Source organism: Dipteris shenzhenensis, chromosome 15 (assembly GCF_047967505.1).
Source record: "Dipteris shenzhenensis isolate YYH24624 ecotype China chromosome 15, Dip_SZ_1.0, whole genome shotgun sequence".
NCBI lineage: Eukaryota > Viridiplantae > Streptophyta > Polypodiopsida > Gleicheniales > Dipteridaceae > Dipteris > Dipteris shenzhenensis.
In genome coordinates this window covers 14361299-14381583 of record NC_141610.1, presented here as the reverse complement: position 1 = coordinate 14381583, position 20285 = coordinate 14361299, and the positions used below count along the sequence as shown (strand labels likewise).

Below are 20285 nucleotides of genomic sequence, written 5' to 3'. Positions count from 1 at the left end.
TGAAGCTGGAAAAGGAAAGCTAATTACAGCCAAAGAGAAGGCTATATATCCAAAACTATCGACAATAGGGAAAAAAATCAAGAAATGATAGATATACAACGAAGAGAAAGCTGGCTATCACACAACAGAAAGCAAGGCACGAAATAAGAGGACAACAAAGCTCACTAGTGAGAGAAGTGCAATAGCAGAAGCTAGCGATGAAAAGCGCAGAAGCGTAGCAGAGAGCAAAAATTCGAGCCCAGGAAGGAAGCACGATAGCAGCAAGGAGAAATGTACGCCTGCGCTTAGGTTGTGGCTACATTAAGCTGATTTTTGCAAGAATAAACGAGGGTAATATTTTAATGCTTCAAACTTTGATGTGTATCAGATATCATTTGCATGGATGAGCACGTGTATTCCCACAATTCGTACCATGCATTGTGCATGAGGATTAAAAATATGCATTGGTGTGCTTCTTATATATGTATGTGTGTCTAATGGATATTCCTAAGAATTCATGAGACTCCAAAGGCTTCACTTGGAGCAGGCATAGGAAAGCAAAAAGGAGCAACAAGACCACCAATAGTTGGGCCTATTTCCAAGAGGTGAACCAAGATGAAGAGGATGCGGAATTAGGATAGAAGGTGCTGCCCACCTAGGCTAACTACCCGAATAGCAAGGTGGAAGGGATTACTGGATAGAGATTCTACTTAAGCTGAGAGGAGCACATGGGCTCAGAGATCTAGAGATGCTAGGAAGAAAGTAGGAGGAAATTTTGGTAAGATCAGCGGACCACGGTTTGGTGGGACTCTGCATCTCTTTTGTATTGTGTAGATAGATGGAAATATATCACTTTTTCTTCTATATGTTTCTTGAAGGGCATTTATAGAGCCCTCCCATCAGTTAGCTGGTAGGGGGGATTTGAGTCAACTGGTAGGGGAGCCTTGGGGCCTCCAAAGGCTTCACTTGGAGCAGCCACAGAAAAGCAGAACAAGAGCATCAAGACAAGAAATAATTGGGCCTATTTCCAGAAGATGAACCAAGTTGAAAAGGCTACAGACTTAGGTACAGACTTAGGTTAGAAGGTGTTGCCCACCTAGGCTGACTACCCAGGCAGCAAGGTGGAAGGGAACACTGGACAAAGAGTTTACATAAGCTTAGTGGAGAATGCAGGCTCAGAGATCTAGAGATGCCAGGAAGATAGTAAGAGACTTTTGGTAAGATCAGAAGACCACGGTACTCTGCATCTCTTTTGTATTGTGGGGACAAACGAAAAGATATAATTGTTCATTCTATAATTGTCTTGGATGCACTATCTATTCATACTAGCTTGGGCGCACATCTATGATTGTTAAGTACAGACACGTTAAGAAGTTTGATGCTGTAGTAAAACACTTCTATGTGTAATTCCTTAACTTGTCTATCAATCTTTTTTTGTGAGATACGAGTCTTTTGCAGGCTAAATGTTAAGGTTTCACATGCAAATTTCACAGTTTCTTAGTTAAAATGCATCTAGGCATGCTTCTTTACGTATGTTCATCTGTACACTGATGGATTAAAGGTCTTATTAGGTTTCCCTTGGTCTCGAGGTTTACATTGAAAGGGTGTCCATGGTGGAATTGACATCCTTACAAGGGTTTATTCGGAAATCTTGTTACACCTAGGCATGCTTCTTTATGTATGTCCATTTGTACACTGATGGATTGGCAAGGGTGGAAAATGGTAATTGGTTCATCTAATGCATAGTGTATGGTGACCTCCTTCACATGTTGCATTGCTTATTTTTTTTGGCATGCCTTGATGTGGGTTCAAAATCTAGATCTCATGTACAGACCCTCCCTCCACATCTCATGCACGGACCTTGCCTTAGTATGAGATATTCCCCTAGTTTCAGTGCATTGCTAGCCACACAGGTGCTTACTAACGGCATCAGTAATGTAATAACCTCTTGCAAGGTTTACATTACTATTGAAAAGTCTATTTTTAAAATAATGGATGTTATGCATTCTAGCATGTTCAAGTATTAAATAAGGTTGTGGATGTCTCTTTGCTACCAGACTTATGCAATATTATAGAAATTCTTGAAATGCTAATGAAGGTTGGCACTATGTCAATGGGCATATTTTTTATATTAATTACATTGTGTACTTTTTCAAGAAGGTTGTTGTGCTCAAAACCTACCATTGATGGATTTTGTTCTGAGATTATGATGTGTAGCTTATGATAAGATTGTTGTTATCCTAACTTAATGGTCTATACTCTTCACAATATGTTTCACAATGGTCTATACTATTCACAATATGTTTCACGATGATTGAAGTCCCTAAAAGGGTTGTCTAGCTCTACATCTCCATGTACATGGTTGAGTTGCTCCATGTTTGATATGAGATGCTCTCATCACAACATATCTGGTATGATGGGGTGCTCAAGATGTCATTAGGAGTATGTGGGCCCTCTAGGGTGGTTCTACAATTGTGCTGAGGTTGATCATTGAGCTAGGGATTGCAAGGTGGTTGACTCGTAGAACAAGTGGTAATGATGTGGGTAGTAGGGAAATGTTGAGGTAAAGTATCACAGTCGTCCAAGGTTCTTGATTATGTATAGGGTTGCTTGAATAATTAAGAGTATATCTTGTTGTTTTACCTATGGGGTCATTGGTGCAGGAGCAATGGAAATCAATCATGCTCATTCAAGGTCTCTATTGGTAGGGTGGAGTTGCTTTCAAAGTTGTATAGCTAAAGTCACAATCACAGGTTTGTCAACTCAACATAGTCTTTTGTAAGAAGAAATTTATATGGGATTTAGTCTTACCTTTTGGTTTTTTGTTGTTCATTTTTTAGGAGAAGGTGATAATGTCGATGGATCATAGCGTTAAACTAGGGGGGTGGGAATCATAGCTGATCTCCTAGCCAAGTAATGAGATAGGAAGGACAACCATTCTTGTGTCTTTATATGAAATGGTTGGATCTTTGAGGTGGCTAGGTAGAGCATTAGTGAGACTTCAATTCATGATGTAAATCACATGGATGTCTCCAAAAAGACATTAGGGGAGTCGTATCCAATTAGGTCATTATATTCAATTAGTCTCATATATTGTAGGATTATTTTTTAGTATATCTTAATACTTGGGGGTGATACTCTATACTTTCTTCTATAGAGGTTATAGTTTAAAAAAATATTTACTTGCTTCATGTTTTGTAATTGTTGCTTCATATGCAATACTATTTGATTTGACTTCTTTTTATGTGCTATCCTTTCTTTTGGGAAATGCTACATTGGATATATTTTCTCCATGTTTGAAAAGGATTCTGTGAGTGCCTTAGCTCTCTTTCTTTCTCAGTTTGTTTTGTAAAATTTTCCCTTTGAAGTATCATATAAATTTGAATAATGGATTGATAAAAACTCTCCATATAACTTGTTAATTTTATTTTTTATAATTATTATATAAATAACATGTATTTTTTAAATTTCAATCAACTAATGAATAATCGTATGAGCTGAAATACTTTGATTGTTCATATGATTCATACAAATTATTCATTAAAATATCATTTGTGATATAAGTGGTATGGTTAATATTTTTAGTGAATAGTTTATACCCAATCAACATATTTCATTTATGGTAGATAATTATTCTTTATCATGGTGTAATGATATTATGTAAAGAAACTAATAATTTTAAATTTTATTGATGTTTTGTGATGCATTAAAGATAAGAAACAGGAGTTATTATGGAGTTGTCACATTTTTGCCATTTCGAACCTCAATGGCAAAAAGTGACATTAAATTTATCTTCAATAGGTTTTAAAAGGGTCCAAAAAGTGACATGAAAGTGGAGATACTAATCAGGTTCTAAATGGCTAAAATGTTTTGTTAAAATTATCATTTTACAATTCTAAGTAGCAAAAAAAAAAAAGTGACAAGTTCTCATATCTTATGATACAAACAAGATATGATATTAATGTTTTCTGAGAATCTCATAAATGGAAATTTAGTCCCAATTTTGGCATTTACAACATAAGAAATGGTAGCTTCACATCACTTTTTTTCCATTTAAAACCTTGTAACTGATAGTTTAATGCCATTTATGACATAAGAAATGGCAATTGTGTTTCTAATTTTTGCCATTTACAACATAAGAAATGACAACCTAAATGTCACATTTTGCCATTTTCAACATCAAAAATGGCAACTTTCATGCCACTTTTTGCCATTTAAAACTATATAAATTTGCTATTTCTTTCACATTTAACTAGTGCCATTTCAATAAAGCTTGGCCCCATTTCATACACCATCAAATGGAAAAATTATATGGCACGTTTGGTTCCCAATTCATACATAAAATGGCAAAATTAAATGGCACTTTTGGTTGCCATTTCCAAAAAATGGCACATGTGGAAATGGCGGCATAAAAGTGACGTTTAATAATGTAGAAATGGCACTTTAGGTTGCCATTTCTACTTGGTTTTGTAGTAGTGTAGGATTATGATAGCAAATGAGAAAAAAGGAGAGAAGAAGTGCTTTTATAGATTTGTGTAAAAAAACCACAACATAAATCTATTTACGACATGATATTTGAAGGACCCCATTGGCACGCGTGTTCAAATTTACTGCCACATGTTCATAGTCACCACCACACGGCACATAACTTATCGTAGTGTATACGTATTATCGCACTGTGTTTTTTGTTGTACGACGCGGTTTTTTTCACATGTATCGTGCGGTATTTCCATGTACTGCATGGTATTTGGCCGGTTGATCGGTCAACTTTAACTGATTTTAAAAAACATGTTTTTTTCATTAAGAACATCCAGACGCATTTTTTAAATCGAAACGTACGTATTACATTTTAAAAAATGTAGCTTTTAAATCCCTGTCCCCTCCTAATTTTCAAGGTCTACATTTTCGATGTATGCAAAACCATATTTATGTTGATGTTTCTTTAGTCTTGAAATACTTACAATTGGACGCATTTGCACAAACTTGAGTATATGTTTACGCATAAATAGGTATTATTTAAATGATTTGGTGTATTCATGCATGTAAGCATATTGTGTATGGAGGCTTCAAAAACACATGTAAGCACATTGTTCATGGCTCGTACATTGAGATTCAAAGTAATGATCACGCACACACGTACGTGTGCTCATGTATTATGACACATATGCCTTGTGGCTTAAGGTAACTATGCATGTACTTCTCTATGGATATATTCATAGGTCATATGCGATTCTAGATATCCAATTATAACGACTATTTACAAATGAGGTCGCTGCTCATGGACACGACATGCCCGACTGTTGTCCGTTACTCCCCACTATTCCCTTGAAAGGAATTCAAATAACTATTAAATTGATCTGTGCATAATTACTTAATGTAGTTTCCGATATCCTCAGCAGCAGAAGAGTGAATGCTGTGTATCACCGCACAAGTTTCTCCCTCTTAAAGTTCGCTTCCAGGTACTTTTTTAGCACGCTTCTCATATAAAAATACCATACAAAGCTGTAGATCCTTATGGGAACGAGCAAGACAAGCTCTATTAGCGCCATTGCTACAGATTCAGCAGGTATGAAACCCCTTGCCAACACACTAACAAGAAATCCATTGAGAGTGGTGGTTATCAAAAAATCGCCTTTCTTAACTCCATCCAGAGTCCTTTTAGCTACCTGATCTGGCGATTCTGCAGACGCTCTATCGTAAAAAAAGAGCTTATTCAAAAGCTCCATCGAAGCGGGGTCAACTTCCTCAGGTGGAACTAAGAGAAGAGTTCAGAGAGCATGGCATATGTTTTAGGACTTGCCAAGGCAAGTCCTACGTGGTATGTTTGCATGGTTTTTTCAAATGTTGATTTGTTGTAGAAGTACCTCGATGGAAGTACGTTGGTATGTTGAGTTGGCATAAAAAACCTCGATCGTGGTAGTTTCATGAATCCTTCACATGCATAGGTGTTGCATCAAAACCACGATCGAGGTATGGTTCTGAATGTCTCACATGCATACGCAGGTGAAAATCAAGATCCTATCATCTAAGTTAAGAGCTCGTCCAGAGTGGATGGCTGACCTTCTTGAACTCTTCCCCTATGTTAAAATGCACACATGCATCTATTAGGACAAGTGGAGGGTTGGCACAAAGATCATTGCCACCTCATCCTTCTATACTTTTATGCATGGACTATGTAAAACCACCCTATTCAATGCACACATGGGACATCCACATGTAAGGGTTGGCGCATGAGTAAGCTACTACATTAAGCATGGGTCCCGACTCCCTAGTCCTCTATGCATGCCACTTCATAATACATACCTTGCAAATAAACACAATTACATTGGTATTTTTGACTATTTAAATTACTTAATGAGTACATTGAGAGAATATCATGCCTATTAGTTTTGAATTTTCCTTTTATACTTGATTTTTTGGTAGTGAAATCACTTTCTCATGTGTAAAATCATATAATATCGCAAAGCTATAAGTATCAATTCAATGTTGTATACACATAAGGGATTTTCCATATCAATGTTTATCTAATGCTCAAAATTTTTAAAAAAAAGATAAGTTAAATGAAGGGAGAATCATTGGTTAAATTTTACTACTTCGAGAAAAATACTTGAACTTGGGTGCTAGTAATTTATCTAGTATATAAGACCTTATTTTCGTAGAAAGTTTAGATATCATTGCATATCATACCTTATGTTGACAAACCCCTTCTCGATAATTGATTACTAATAACTTCTTCTTTGATATCTTTTGATTCATCCTAGCCATATGTGGGTTTCTAATTTTTTCCAAGTTCACCTTCTTCTGTAAAGCAATTTTTTCCCATTCCTAAAATTTTGGTGCAAGAATAGCTCCTTTCTTTCATGGTAGACTTGCATTTGTTTCAATTTGATTGGTAATTATTATCAATAGATTGATCACTCATCGACCAAGTGACTAATTGGTCGATTCTTCAAACATGAAGTTTTCTTAATGCTTCTTTTTTCAAAAAATGATGGCCATCAAAATAAGTGATAAACCCCCCCCCCCCCCTCTGCCCCTCGAATTACTATGAATATTGATGTTGATATTTCTTTCTTCTCTCTCATTGAAATCTATATTTGTGCATATCTTTTCTAGAAAAACTCTAGTAGAATGACTCCAGTAGCTCATCTTCATAGCTACTTACTTGTACTTTCCTCAATGGACGTCTTAAAGCTCTAAATATGCTCAATTTAAAAACACATTTGTAGGATGTATGCATGTCTTGAGGGGCTCACTAGATGTAAATCCTCAATAATATCACGTGCATTCAAGACCTAATTTAAAAGCCTCTTATTTGTGAATATCTCATGAATAAAACACACCATTTTTCTATTCAATTTGTGAATATCCCATTTAAATGGTACCCTTATGCTTGTAAAAAGTGTGAAAACAAAATCCCTTTTGTTGAACCCATGTGCTATGCTTACATATTTGTGAGTGACCCCCCGAGATGCATGTTAAGGTGGTATCACTTTAATAGTAAACATAAGCTACAATACTGCCATCACATTTGCGTTCTTTATCTCGTGGGCTACACAATTCTTTACGTCATTGTTTTCACCTTCATCAATATAATTATAATATATTAAGATGAACAAAGAATCAAACATTCTTTCTTTCAATGCTTCTTGTCTATTCCTAATACTTTCATCTTGGTTTACTGAATATTGTCCAGAATGAGCGACTCTATAAGACATCTCTTCAAATAGACAAGCAAGCCTTCTCTTGTTGAAGAGTACTTTCATATCTCTTCTCTACAATTTCTTATCTTCTCATGCTTTTCCTTCTCGAACTGCTTCTGCAAAGCAAACTTATTTTTCTAATCTTCTATCAATGGTCCTTGCCTATTCCGCTCCTCTCGATGTCTTTTATTCTCGGCAATCCATGACAGATTGTTGTTATTGAAAGCTCAACAAAACTGATAATTGTAAAAACTTTTTTCATTTACAAAGTATGTGAGTAGAAATAGGAAAGGAGAACTAAAGAGTGGTGAGAAAAGATAGCAAGGAGATAGGAGAGGAGATGAGAACTAAGTATGCAAGTAGAAATAGGAGAGGGGATCTGAACTGACTATACGAATAGAAATATAGATTGTTGTGTCTTTAATATGGAACCTCAGGGTTTGAAAGAAAGGGAGGATGAGATATGGAAGAGTCTGGGAAACCATCTTGAGATAGCAGTGGGTAAATGTTGGAATCATCCCACTCAAGCACACAAGCAAATCCTCTTAGGCTCACATTGGCAAGTTTTCAGGATATTGTCTCTTGGTGTTCGACTACAATTATAATTAATTACATTCAGGTAATATGTCAGTTTTTAATCCATTTGTGAGATTTATCCTCGACGCTAATATTCTTGGCATTTATATTCTCGACGTTATCTCAACACCTAGGGAAGGGCCAGTTCCCTCGAATTATAACTCTTTGGGGAAGGAAGCACGCTGCCTCCCCACCCACACTATGTGTGGTTATAATAATTATATATTATATATTATAATATGAATATTTTTAATTACTCGTCCATTCAAAATTTCTTGTTTTCAATCTGAATTCTTAAAACATTCCTCTCTCATGTCGCTAGCTTTGTCACCTCTCCTTAAAACTCGAGTTCTTCTGCCCTCTTGGTTACGCTCTTCTACAATCCTGGCTCCTTCTAGAGCTTCATGGGTGGAGTAGTGATAATGGTGTAGCCTGCTCTCCTTCTTTAGACTTGGCTCGACTTTCTTGGTAGTACCCAGGCGCTCCAAGAAGGCTACGCAGCAAACAGATCAGTCGCCAAATGTGACACTTGCTGCACACCGGCTACAAACAGACGACGTACATCAAGAAGGAGACGTCCAAAAGGGGAACACCTACAGTAGAGGAACCTCTGAGGCAATCGAACAGGCTGAAGCAAATCGAGGGGTGCAGGAGTCAGGAACACGCTAGAAGGAGCTACAGGTCGACATAACTCTTCAACAGTCACTGCAAACACAGGTAAAGATTAACATGCCAAAGGAATGTGAAAGCTCTTCATATATAAGAGGAGTAAGAGTATTATATAAAATCAAAGTAGCACAGTCAAACAAAAACCAAGCCAACTAGCAATGCCTCTTGGCCAATTTTGCGTTTGTTACATCTGCTCAAAGATTTGGGAGTGCCAATCAAAGATTTGCTACGATAATGAACGCTATTGAATTGATCCCCATGATTGTTGAACCTCAAGTAGCTTTGATACAATCACTAAAATATGGTGATATATTCTTGTAAAAATGGTGTCAGTGGTGGCCATTGTGTGGTGTGCGATCTTAGAAAGTGACATAGGGAGGGGAATGCTATTCTCTTGTACACAAATGCTATTGTGCTCTACACTTATCCTTACGTTATCCAACACATTACTCTATTTGTGAGCTCTCTACGTATCATCCATCACACTTCCAACCCATCCTTATTTCATGCCTTTCTCATGTTACAATTCACGTATCAAAGTAGAAGTTTGATGTATAAGGTGGTGGCCATTGTTTGGCATGTGATTTTAGAAGAGTGACATACTAGGGGAATGCTATTCTCTTGCACACATGCTACTAAGCTCTACCACTGGTCCTTACATTATCCAACACATTACCTTATTTGTGAGCTCTTATTCTTCCGAGATTTGATGGGGCGGAGGTGCGAAAATTTGAAATTCACGGAGTAGCAAAATTTTCAACCGTCGATTTTCTTCCATCTGACAATTCACGTTAACAGAATTAGATATCCCAAACAAGTGCAATGTGGCCTAAAATGCTTCAAAACACAAATAGGGCAAAGGGCACGCTATCGGGTTTGATGCTATCTCCATCTCCATCTGCTTGCGGAGTTGCTTCTTCTATAGATATGACATAATCATCCATTCTCCCTTCCACCCATGCACACTCGTGACGCTGTGGCGAAGAATCTTGATGAGAAGCAATCGAGCTCTCTCGCCTGATCCATCCAATACCCACAATCTCAAAAAGCTCAAACAATGGCGTCTGCTTCGCGATGGAAAGGCTCCGTTCAGCTCATTAGTGATGTTCATCTTTTGCAGTGGGGACCCTAATCCACACAGAGCCTTCGCATTCATGGGCATCAACCACCTGATCTGCACATATATTTCTACGTTTCATGGTCAGGATTGTACTCCACAAAAGCAAAAACCGATGACGAGAGCCTAGCCCCAATCCACAGCGCATCTTCCATCCTTGCCAAGATGCCAATGGCCATTGAATCCTTTCAGGAGCAATGAGCTAGATGGTCTCGTTGGCACACAAACACCGGGGAATCGAAGAAGGACTAAGCATTACATTCCATCACACCCCTTTAATGGGAATGTCATTTCTCTATGTCAAACCAAGAGCTAGTCGGTGTTTCTCGAATAGCTCTTTACTAAGTAGTTTGGTAAAGATGTCTGCAACATTCTCTTTGCTATCACAATGCTGCAGTGTGATATCACCGAGTAACACTCTTTCTCTGATGAAGTGCTCTCTGACATCAATGTGCTTTGTCCTGGAGTGATATACTGGATTTTTTGCCAATGCTTGAGCTGATAGCAGTGATTGGGATTCATGACTCTAGACTAGAGGGCGACGATGGATCGTCACGGATTGCTCACCAAAATGAGTTGTGGACTATGGAGTGAGTTTGCAGAGGGTAAGGGGATCCTCTAGGTACTACTACTACTGCTCTGTAGCATCGATTCTCCCCGCCAGTTCGATATTTCACCATGGCCAATATACATTGGCCAGAACTTACTTGGCGCTCTTGATCTTTCGTGTAGATTTCACCATTGGAGAGGCCGAGGTTGACAGTTGATCTGAAAATCTTCTTCAATTCACCCAGATGCGGACGACTTACGATTGACTTGGACTGATGATCGATCTGGATATCGTCTTCTTCATGAGAGATGCCGAGGACTCACGGTTGATCTGGATAAAGCAACATGCAATTGACCAATCCAAGGCGCGGAGGGGCAACATAGTACGTACGAGAACCTGCGCTACGGATCAATCCATAATTTTGCAAAAAATTAATTCTGCACCACGATGATCTATCACAAAAAAGGCTCCAATCTAGCCAAATGCATGAATAGATTCAAATTATCTAGTATAACCCGTTAGAGCTCAGAGAGTTAGACTACTAATATTCTTGAAATTTACCAATGCTGTACAACCTACAGCTCTACAGCGCTCTACCATCTATAGCTCTACAGTGTACCACGTAAATTGACTGCGGCCTTCAATTTTTGGATTCGAAGTTTTGTAGACAACTGTCCAAGGCGCCTTTTTGAGATAGCTCACCAACTTGACACCCCATTGGAGACGCACGGGTGGCCAACTAGCCTTTCAACTTTCAAGCACTGAATTTGTTTTGCTTTTCATAAGGCACGATGGGACCGTATTCATTGGTCCACAGAGATCTCGTGGTGCTGCAAGCCTCGCCCTTTCTTTCTGTGAGGGGAAATGGCATCCACACGTCCGGATTCTCATGGCTTTACAGTACAAATTTCTGCAGCCTTGCAAGTCTTTTTTGAAACCGTGAGATTGAAGGCTCCCCCTGGAGCTGTTGGGCATATCCCAGTAACTAACCAAAGAGTCGGCGAGCGAATTTGCTCCAATTTTGACGTCAGTGGAGGCTCTATAGAAGATACCACGCGCCTAAATTTCGACGCATCACGCTTAGCCTCCAAGCTCCAATCAGAGGTGGTGTCATCTCTCCCGTGAGATGTCTATCGACCATATTTAGCTAAAGTTTTTGCATTGAGTTCAGCACAAAGTGCTGATGTCAACTTGGGAATGTATCAAAACAGTGATGCAACTCGCGAGTCACACCACCGTATTTAGTCTTGCAAACTGCCGGTGTCGATTGATCATCAATGATCATTCATGAACTTCACACTTCACAGGAAACATTTTACTAATCATAAAACTTGGGTTTATGTGTTGAAAAGAGAAGAAATCTAGCAAGATCAATGACACTTTTTGTAATGAGGTATCCCACTCAAGGGTTTCAATCACTTATTTCCTTTCAAAAATATTTTCTTTTAAGCCCTTGAGTTTGTCAATATATTCCTCCGGTACTCCAAGTGCAAGGCCAATCTCAACCGGACCTCAACTGAATCTCCTTGACTTCCTATATGGCCACTTTCTTTTGTAAAATGCTTTTCCTCTTCAAGGGCTCTTGAAAGCTTTAAGAAAATGTATAAGAGCACAACAAATGTCAAACATTTTTCTAACAAAAAACATATCAAATTGTGTACCCCAGCATGCTCATGGAGTTGTGCGGATTCCAGTTATTCTCTAGGCAACTGTTGAAAAAAATTAAGGTAACCATCCCATGGCATTGCATATTTTTGCATAATGGATCTGTAAATGAGCGCCTGAAACACTTAGACACATATGCCAGCGTACACATGCAGATCAGGCAAGATCTCTACTTTGGTCGGTCATGATGATGTTGATAATAGAATTCCACACTTACCTTAACAAACCATGAGCTCGAGTAAATTTCTGGTCTCATTTTGTGGGAAGAAACATACAAATCAAACAACTGTTGTTTCACTTTTGAATGATATGCTTGAAGAAAAGCATCATGTTGAAAGACTGATAACACTTGACTATGACCATGGAAGAGTGGAATTACAGTCTCATTACATGAGAGCGTTGAAAATAGATTACATCTTAAATTTGATCTTTACTTAGAAACTTTTTCTTTTACTGAAAGAAGAGGCAGGTGTTAGTCTATTAACAGTCCCTCGCACATCCTTTCCGTGGAATCCTGCTTCTTGACCTCTGTACTTATGCCTTTTTGGAGTTTTGATTCTCCTGGACGATTGGAAGCCATCACAGCTAGGATTAATCTCACTTTCCCCATACCAAAGACGTCCTTGTTTTTTCAGTTGAAAAGACACACCTTCATTTGAGTTTATTAGCAAGTGATGGGCATTGAAGTCAGAGTGGCTTGCGTTGAACACCCTATCCTTTTTGAATTCGTGTCTTATACGTGATACATCTCGGTTGGGACCGGGTACAGAAATTCCAGCATAATTTAGGGGCATTGAATCATTAACTTTACTAACTTCCCCCTTAAACCCTAGTTTTGTATATTTTGACTGCTTATTCCTCTTGTGCACTCTTCCTTGAAGACTGCCTTGTTCTCCTCCATCCATCCTGTTGGCCATTTTGCGTTTTTTATCCCTCTTAACTAAGTGATCACCTTCAATCCCGCCCCGTGGAAAGTCATGCTCCTCTTTTACTAGTTTCCGTTTTTTCTGACTTTCCTGCAGATGTAGCCTTTGCTGATCCTCTGGATCATGCCTTCGCATTGAAGATGATAAACAACTTTCTTGTTGTGACAGAGGTAATGACCTTTTTCGCCCTGCAAGTTTCTCATCCACCCGGACAATTCGCACAAGCAAACCAGCTTGCATTTGAGGCTCTTCGATATCAACGGTGGTCAGAAGTCTGTGTGCTAGCATAAAGGCAAATCGCACCTGCAAACACACACTAAACATCAGCAATTGAGCATAAAAAGCATGACAAAAAAGAACAGTCAATTGCCATATGTTGAAAAATATCTTTTCTAAAACTCTTAATTTAACAAAATGGATAAGCTCAATTTTTTAAATTTAAAACAAAGCTTTGATTCCCAGTTGGAACCTTATGAGCAGAAAAAGAGGAGAGCAACCAATCGACCAGATCTTTGTTTCAACTTGATCTTCCTCTGTTTGAATCCAAAGGTCTAAAATTTGTATTCAAGACATTATTTGATAAATAGCACTCTCAGGCACTCTTTCGAATTTAAAAAACACCCTACTGCACTTTTTCCCTGAGCATGTGCCCAAACAATCCGCTCAACAACAGCAGTAAAAGACCTGTACAACCAGGAATCGTCCGTACAGCCAGCATTAAAAGACCCGTACAGCAGGAAATCATCCGTACAGCATGTACGGAAGCTTTACTTGCAGTCCGCACAGCCGTACGGACTGCCTCGGGATGCGTGCAAGTTAAAGGTGTGTGGACCGAACCTTGGAATGCATGCCTTCCATATGGATTCGTACGGTCCGTTTGGAAGAGAGAGAGCTTCGAAAAACATGCCCAGCAAAAAAACGTCACTTTTTCCTTCCAAAGTTCAAACCTTGGAGAAGGATGGTTGGTGGGATGCATGTGAGGTTGCCACATGGCACCTCATTAATGCTCTAACCTACTCTACCAATGACACACTTGAATCCCCTTGGGCCCAACTTTTGGACCCCTCTGAGAATGCCTTAGTTTTACCCTTGGTCCAAGTGGGTCCACCTAGAATGTGCCCCTAGGGACTTCTAGGAAATTGACACTTCCTCTAGGCCAATCCTGACGGCCAAACTCGTCTCAGGTTTGTCCACGGGCGTAGCTAAACATGACTTTTCACATCCCCGTGACATATGCCCCTCTTAAGACAGCAAACAAACTCGTTTGCTGCTACGAAATACAGGAAATAAACAATAATGAAAGAGGCATAAATAACCCATACCAGATAATACATGATCTGTATGACACAACCAACAATGATGATATGGTCTAGGAGAGCACGCCATTCCATCCATACATCAATGCATCATCATAGAGGTTCCACGACAGAAATATTGTCAGCAACCAGTACCTCGGGTGAGACCTGCAATGTCACCAAGCAACCTCTAGTTATCCTGTGATCTGTTTGTATCATGAGGGAGCAAAGGTACAACCCCCCTCTCAAGCATCAAGCAATGCTCCAGACCTCTACTCTACTGATCCTGAATGAGCTTGTACCGCAGTGGGCTCGAGCTGAAATGCTTCCAGGTAAGTGCTGGAAGTACTGAAACTTGACCAAATATCTTCTACCTTTGACTTTCCTTTCACGGTGTGCCAGAATCTGTTCCGGAACAAAAATCTCATCCAGCCACTTCAAGCTGTTTCTCATCAAGCATGTCTTCTGGCACATCTCCCTGGAAAGGCTAATGGCATGGTAGCTTCAGCCTGTAAGCTACATCATTTATCTTTTGCAAGACTTGGAAAGGTCCATAGTACCACATTTTCAGTTTGGTGTACAACTTATCCTTGCCTTTCATCCGCCTAAGTCTTGCTTTCTAAAAACGCAGCGACACCCAATCATCATCTTTAAAGACCAACTCATGTTGGTGCTTATCGGCTGCTCTTTTATGCTTCTCCTCGCTTTTCTGGAGGGCTGTTTTTACCTTCTGATAGGCTGCATCTAAGCTTTCCACAAATCTTTCCGCTTCGAAGATCTTCTCTTTGGTGTGCAAAATGGGAGGTATCTTTTTTCCGCCTTCCACAATCTCGAAGGGGGCTTTGCCTATGGAAGAATGCACTGTATTGTTGGTGCCCATGTTCTCAAACAAACCTCTCCAAAAAAGGCTGGTCATACGGGCATCTCAATCACTGACAATAGATTGAGGCAGCTTGAAAATATGAGACATATAATCTCGCCATCTGTTCTGCTGTAATTTTCTTCCGCACTAGAATAAAGTGGGCCTGCTTGCTGAATCGGCAACACAGAGGCATTGATGCCACCATCAAAGCTGTGGAGCACTATTTCTTTTGGCCATCATTGAGGAAAGATGTGGAGGCATATGTCAGGACATGCATCACCTGCCAAAAGGTGAGATATGACAGGTAGAAGCCAGCTGGACTGCTGCAGCCTCTACCTATTCCCGATCAACCTTGGCAGAGCATTGCCATGGATTTTATCTTTGATCTTCCTCGTACACCATCTGGACACGATGGGATATGGACCATTATTTGCAGATACAACAAGCAGGCCCACTTCATTCCTGTCAGAAAGAAATTACAGCAGACCAGATGGCGAGACACTTTATGTCTCATGTGTTTAAACATCACAGGATGCCTCAATCAATTGTCAGTGATAGAGACCCGCAGATGACAAGTCTTTTTCGGAGAGGTATCTTTCAGAATATGGTGTACCATGCTGAATTTCTCATCCTCTTTCCATCTTGAATCTGATGGGCAGTCCGAAGAAGCCAATTCCACTACCCTTGATCTTCTCAGATGCTATGTTTCGGATCAGCAATCAAAATGGGAGCAATTTTTGCCACTTGTTGAGTTCGCGTACAACAACACTGTACACTCATCCACGGGGAAAGCCCCCTTTGAAATTGTGGTAGGAGAATGGAAGGTACCTCTCATTCTACATACGAAAGAGAAGATTTTTGAAGCGGACAGATTTGTGGAAAGTTCGGATGTTGCTTACCAGAAGGTCAAAACAGCCCTCCAAAAAAGCCAAGAGAAGCACAAACGGGCAGCCGATGAGCATCATTGCGAGTTACTCTTGAAAGAGGGCGATTGGGTGCCGCTGCGTTTTCAAAAAGCACGACTCAGGAAGATGAAAGGCAAGACGAAAGTGTACACAAAGCTGAAGATGCGGTATTATGGTTCTTTTCAGATTTTTGAACGCATTAATGATGTAGCTTACAGGCTGAAGCTACCTGCCACTTGGACCATACACAATGCCTTTCATGTGAGTTTATTGAAGCCTTTCCAGGGTGATGTGCCTACTGACCTGCTGCATGAGGATCAGCCCGAGGTGGAAGAGTTGGATGAAATCTTGGTTCCAGAACAGATTTTGGCACATATGGAGTTCCCCATCGCTAGAGTTTCCCGTCGCTACCTGGTGAAGTTCAAGAATTATCCTGCACTGGATGCGAGGTGGATGGAGGAGGGTGACCTGGCAGACTCACCTAAGATTTTGCAGCTCTACCTCGACGCGTTTCAGCTTGCGTCAACTACGGTATAGGCTTCTACAGGTTCAGCAGATCAGAGATCTGGAGCATTGCCTGCCACCTGGTGTTCAAGAGGAGGGTAGCACCTGCCCTTCCTTGATTCAGACTGCTCATATATCTGGAGATCGCTTGGTGGCACCGATTGTCTCATCCGAGATGCTGCTTGCTGACAATATTTCTGTCGTGAGGTCTCCATGATGGGTGTTCGCGACACTCGACATGACTCTCGAGCTCTCCTAGCCCATATTATCATTGTAGGTTGTATCTTACAGATGATGTATATTCTAGTATGGGCTATACTTTTTCAGCAGCAACCTAAGTAGTTTGCTGTTTTAAGAGGAGGGTATGTCACGAGGACATGAAAAGTGATGTAAAGTATCTTCATAACTCAACCTACGCTTAACCCGAGGTTAATTATGGTTAAGTGTTGTTTTGGCTGTAAGGGACTGGCTAGAGGAAGTGCACACTTCCTAGAAGTTCCTAAGGGAAAAGTCTAGGTGCACCACTAGGTCCTAGGGGCAAGGCAAAGGCTTTAAAAAAGGGGTCTAAAAGTTGGGTCCAAGGACAACCAATGTTGTCCTTCGTATGGGGGTTAGGACTTTAATGAATGGGCAAATGGCAAGGAGGAGGTGCCATTTGTCATGCATGTGTATGCATGCCCTTCCCCCACCTTCCATCTCTCTCCCCTCACTCTCCCACAGGTGTTGGACGTTTTCCGTTGTTCATGTGCAGTTTTTAAGCTGTTTGATCTGTTTCAAGCCTGTTTTCAATCGTTTTAAGCCGTTTTAAGTTTGTTTTGACTGTTCCAAGGCTAGTACGCACTTCTAGGAAGTGCCAGAAGTCATTTTTGAACTTTTTAAAAATTTTCGTACGAACTGTACGGCTGTACGGAGTCCATACGAACGTGTTCAGCTGCCTCTAGCAGGTGCCCGAGGTTGTCTTTTGCTGTGTTGGACCTTTGTGCACATGTTTCTGGTTGCATGGTGGCATCATCTGGATCTATTCTGGAGCTGTTTTGAACCAGTGTAGCCTACAGGAGGAACTTTCCCTGCTGCTTTTGGCACCCTCTCTTAGGAGGACTCAGGCACATATCCCGAGGCAATCATTTCCGGACAAATCTGTGTGTGGGGGTTAAATGTCACTGTGCCTTTACCCCGGTTATGTACAATACTCAAACACATATATAAATGAATGAAAAAAAAGATTAGGGTGGTTCTGCATCCACCAAAACTTGTGTGGCTCTCTCTCTCTCTCTCTCTCTCTCTCTCCCTCTCTCCCTCTTCCGTTCTTGCTTCCGTTGAGAGCACTCTCAACTAGTATCAGAGCCCGGGTGATCTAGTTGAGCGTGCGTGAATGCTTGAAGCTCATCAGCTCTGTGGGAGGAAGGAGAAGCTCTGTGGGAAGCTTTGTGGGTGACTTTACTTGCATCGAGTGTGTAGAGACCTTGGAGGAACCTTTGGAAAAGTCACTTTGGTTTTGCGAAGTGGTTTTGAGAGCCTGCTAAGTGTTTTCAAAGAAAAAGTCGTTTTTTAAGCTTTTCCATGTTCCGTTCGATGACAGAGACTTCATATTGACTTGTAGAGGCAACTATTGCTTGCTTTTGGTGTCCACTTCACTTCAAGAGCTTGGAAACACCTTCATTCTTGAATCTCGGATCATTTCATTGGATTTCTGACTCACTGTGTCAGTTCCTGCGTTTTTTGCCCGGGTGTTGGAACTCAAGTTTGGAGCTACCATTTGCAGATCTGTCAGTTCCGGTGGACTCAAGAGGTCCTAAAACTTCTATGTTGCTCATCATTCGCACTCCGATGGAGTTTACAAACAGCTCTGTTTCCAAAAACGTTTTTCAGTCCGTGTGTTGGACCCAGTGATTGAGACCACGGTTTCCAAAACCGTCTGTCCCATTGCGTTCCGGACGCCCAAAAACCCCTACCTGTCAGTTCTTGTGCGATTCGGTGGAGGATTTTCAGAGTTATAGATCTCTGTGTATTCGATTTCGTCTCTCTGTTATGCATTTTTCATTCTAAGGTTTTGAAACCTTAGATTTATGCCACATGGCAGTGGATAAGTATTGACTCCCATTTCTCACTCATCGGTTGGGATTTTGGAGTTCCGGCAGAAGAGAGATATTTGCAGATTTTCTTGCTGAGTCCGATTATGCAATGGCGCCCATGCTTTGAGGCATCTCAGGTTCTATTTTCAGTAGCGGTCATTACCATGGGACCATGATTTCTTGAGCATACCTTATGCAGATCACTCTGGTTGCAGTGTTTGAGCAGTGTGTGCTCATTCGTGGTGTGCATTGGGTTACAGTGGATGATTTATAGGCCATTTGGATGCATTGCGGTCCTTATTGGATGCGCTAATAGGCCCAAATTGCCTTGTGGGATGCTATTTTTATGGACGCTTTGCACATGGATGCTATTTTATGCTGAGGGACAGCTTTGACACATTGTAGGTGATGCACTGATAGTGCTATGCTCTCTTGGATGAGATATTATTGATGCATATGCCAGTGGACGGTGTTTATGCTTGAGTCATTTGGCACTTATTGGCATTTTGGATTGCCATTGCAGTTGGCATTTTCTTTTGGGCCAGATTTGCTCATATGGATGCATAGTACATGCACACGAGTCAGCTGCATCTTTTGATGCTTTGAGCTTTGAGTTTTGGTGATATTTCAGTCTATTGTGGCATACACATTTGGGTACACCTGGTATTTGGTGTGATTCTCTCTTACAAGCACTAGTATTTGGAATTTTGCTTTATTTGCATTATGGCATCCTCTTCCATGTCTGAAAAAGAGTTTTTCAACATTAAAAAGTTTGATGGGACAAACTTTTCTTTGTGGAAAGAACAAATAAGGGATGTGCTTATTCAAAAGAAGCAGATTAAACCCTTGGCAAGGATTGAAGCTAAGCCTGCAAATATGTCTGAGGATGATTGGAATGAGTTGGATGCATTAGCAAAGTCTACTATTAGACTTCATCTTGCAGAGTCAGTTTATTTCACAGTAGTAAATGAGCAGACTACGGAAGATTTGTGGAAGAAACTGTGTGCCACTTATGAGAAGGATACTACCTCTAATAAAGTTTACCTCATTTGTTTGAGCTGTAGATGAAGGAAGGAGTCTCCATTGCTTCTCACTTGAATGAATTCAATATTATTTTCAGCCAGCTTCAGGCTCAGAAGATGAATTTTGATGCGGAGACTAAGGCAATATTTCTCTTATGTTCATTGCCATCCTCATGGGATACATTCCGTACAGCTGTCAGTAACTCTGCACCTGGTGGTGTACTGAAATTTGATGATGTTGTGGGTAGCTTGTTGGCCGAGGAGATTAGACGGAAGTCTATGGATGGCAACAAGCAGGATGCAGCCTTAAATGTGCAAAAGGGCAGATCACAGTTCAGGGGGAAGTCCCAAGAAAGAGGGAAGTCTCGTAGCAAATCCAGGGCACGGAACATTGAGTGTTACCATTGTGGCAAGAAGGGCCATATGAAAAAGGATTGCTA

General features: G+C 40.4%; 1 protein-coding gene across 1 annotated transcript in view; it reads right to left on the bottom strand.

Moving 5' to 3' along the window:
- Positions 1-12415: 12415 nt before the first annotated feature.
- The window catches only part of LOC147893406 (uncharacterized), a 157449-nt gene continuing 149579 nt past the window's right edge, over positions 12416-20285 (bottom strand). The window contains exon 13 of the mRNA XM_087386610.1: positions 12416-13488. Within this exon, the coding sequence (XP_087242736.1) occupies positions 12694-13488 (795 nt within the window). The 3' untranslated portion in view covers positions 12416-12693. The remainder of the gene's footprint in view (positions 13489-20285) is intronic.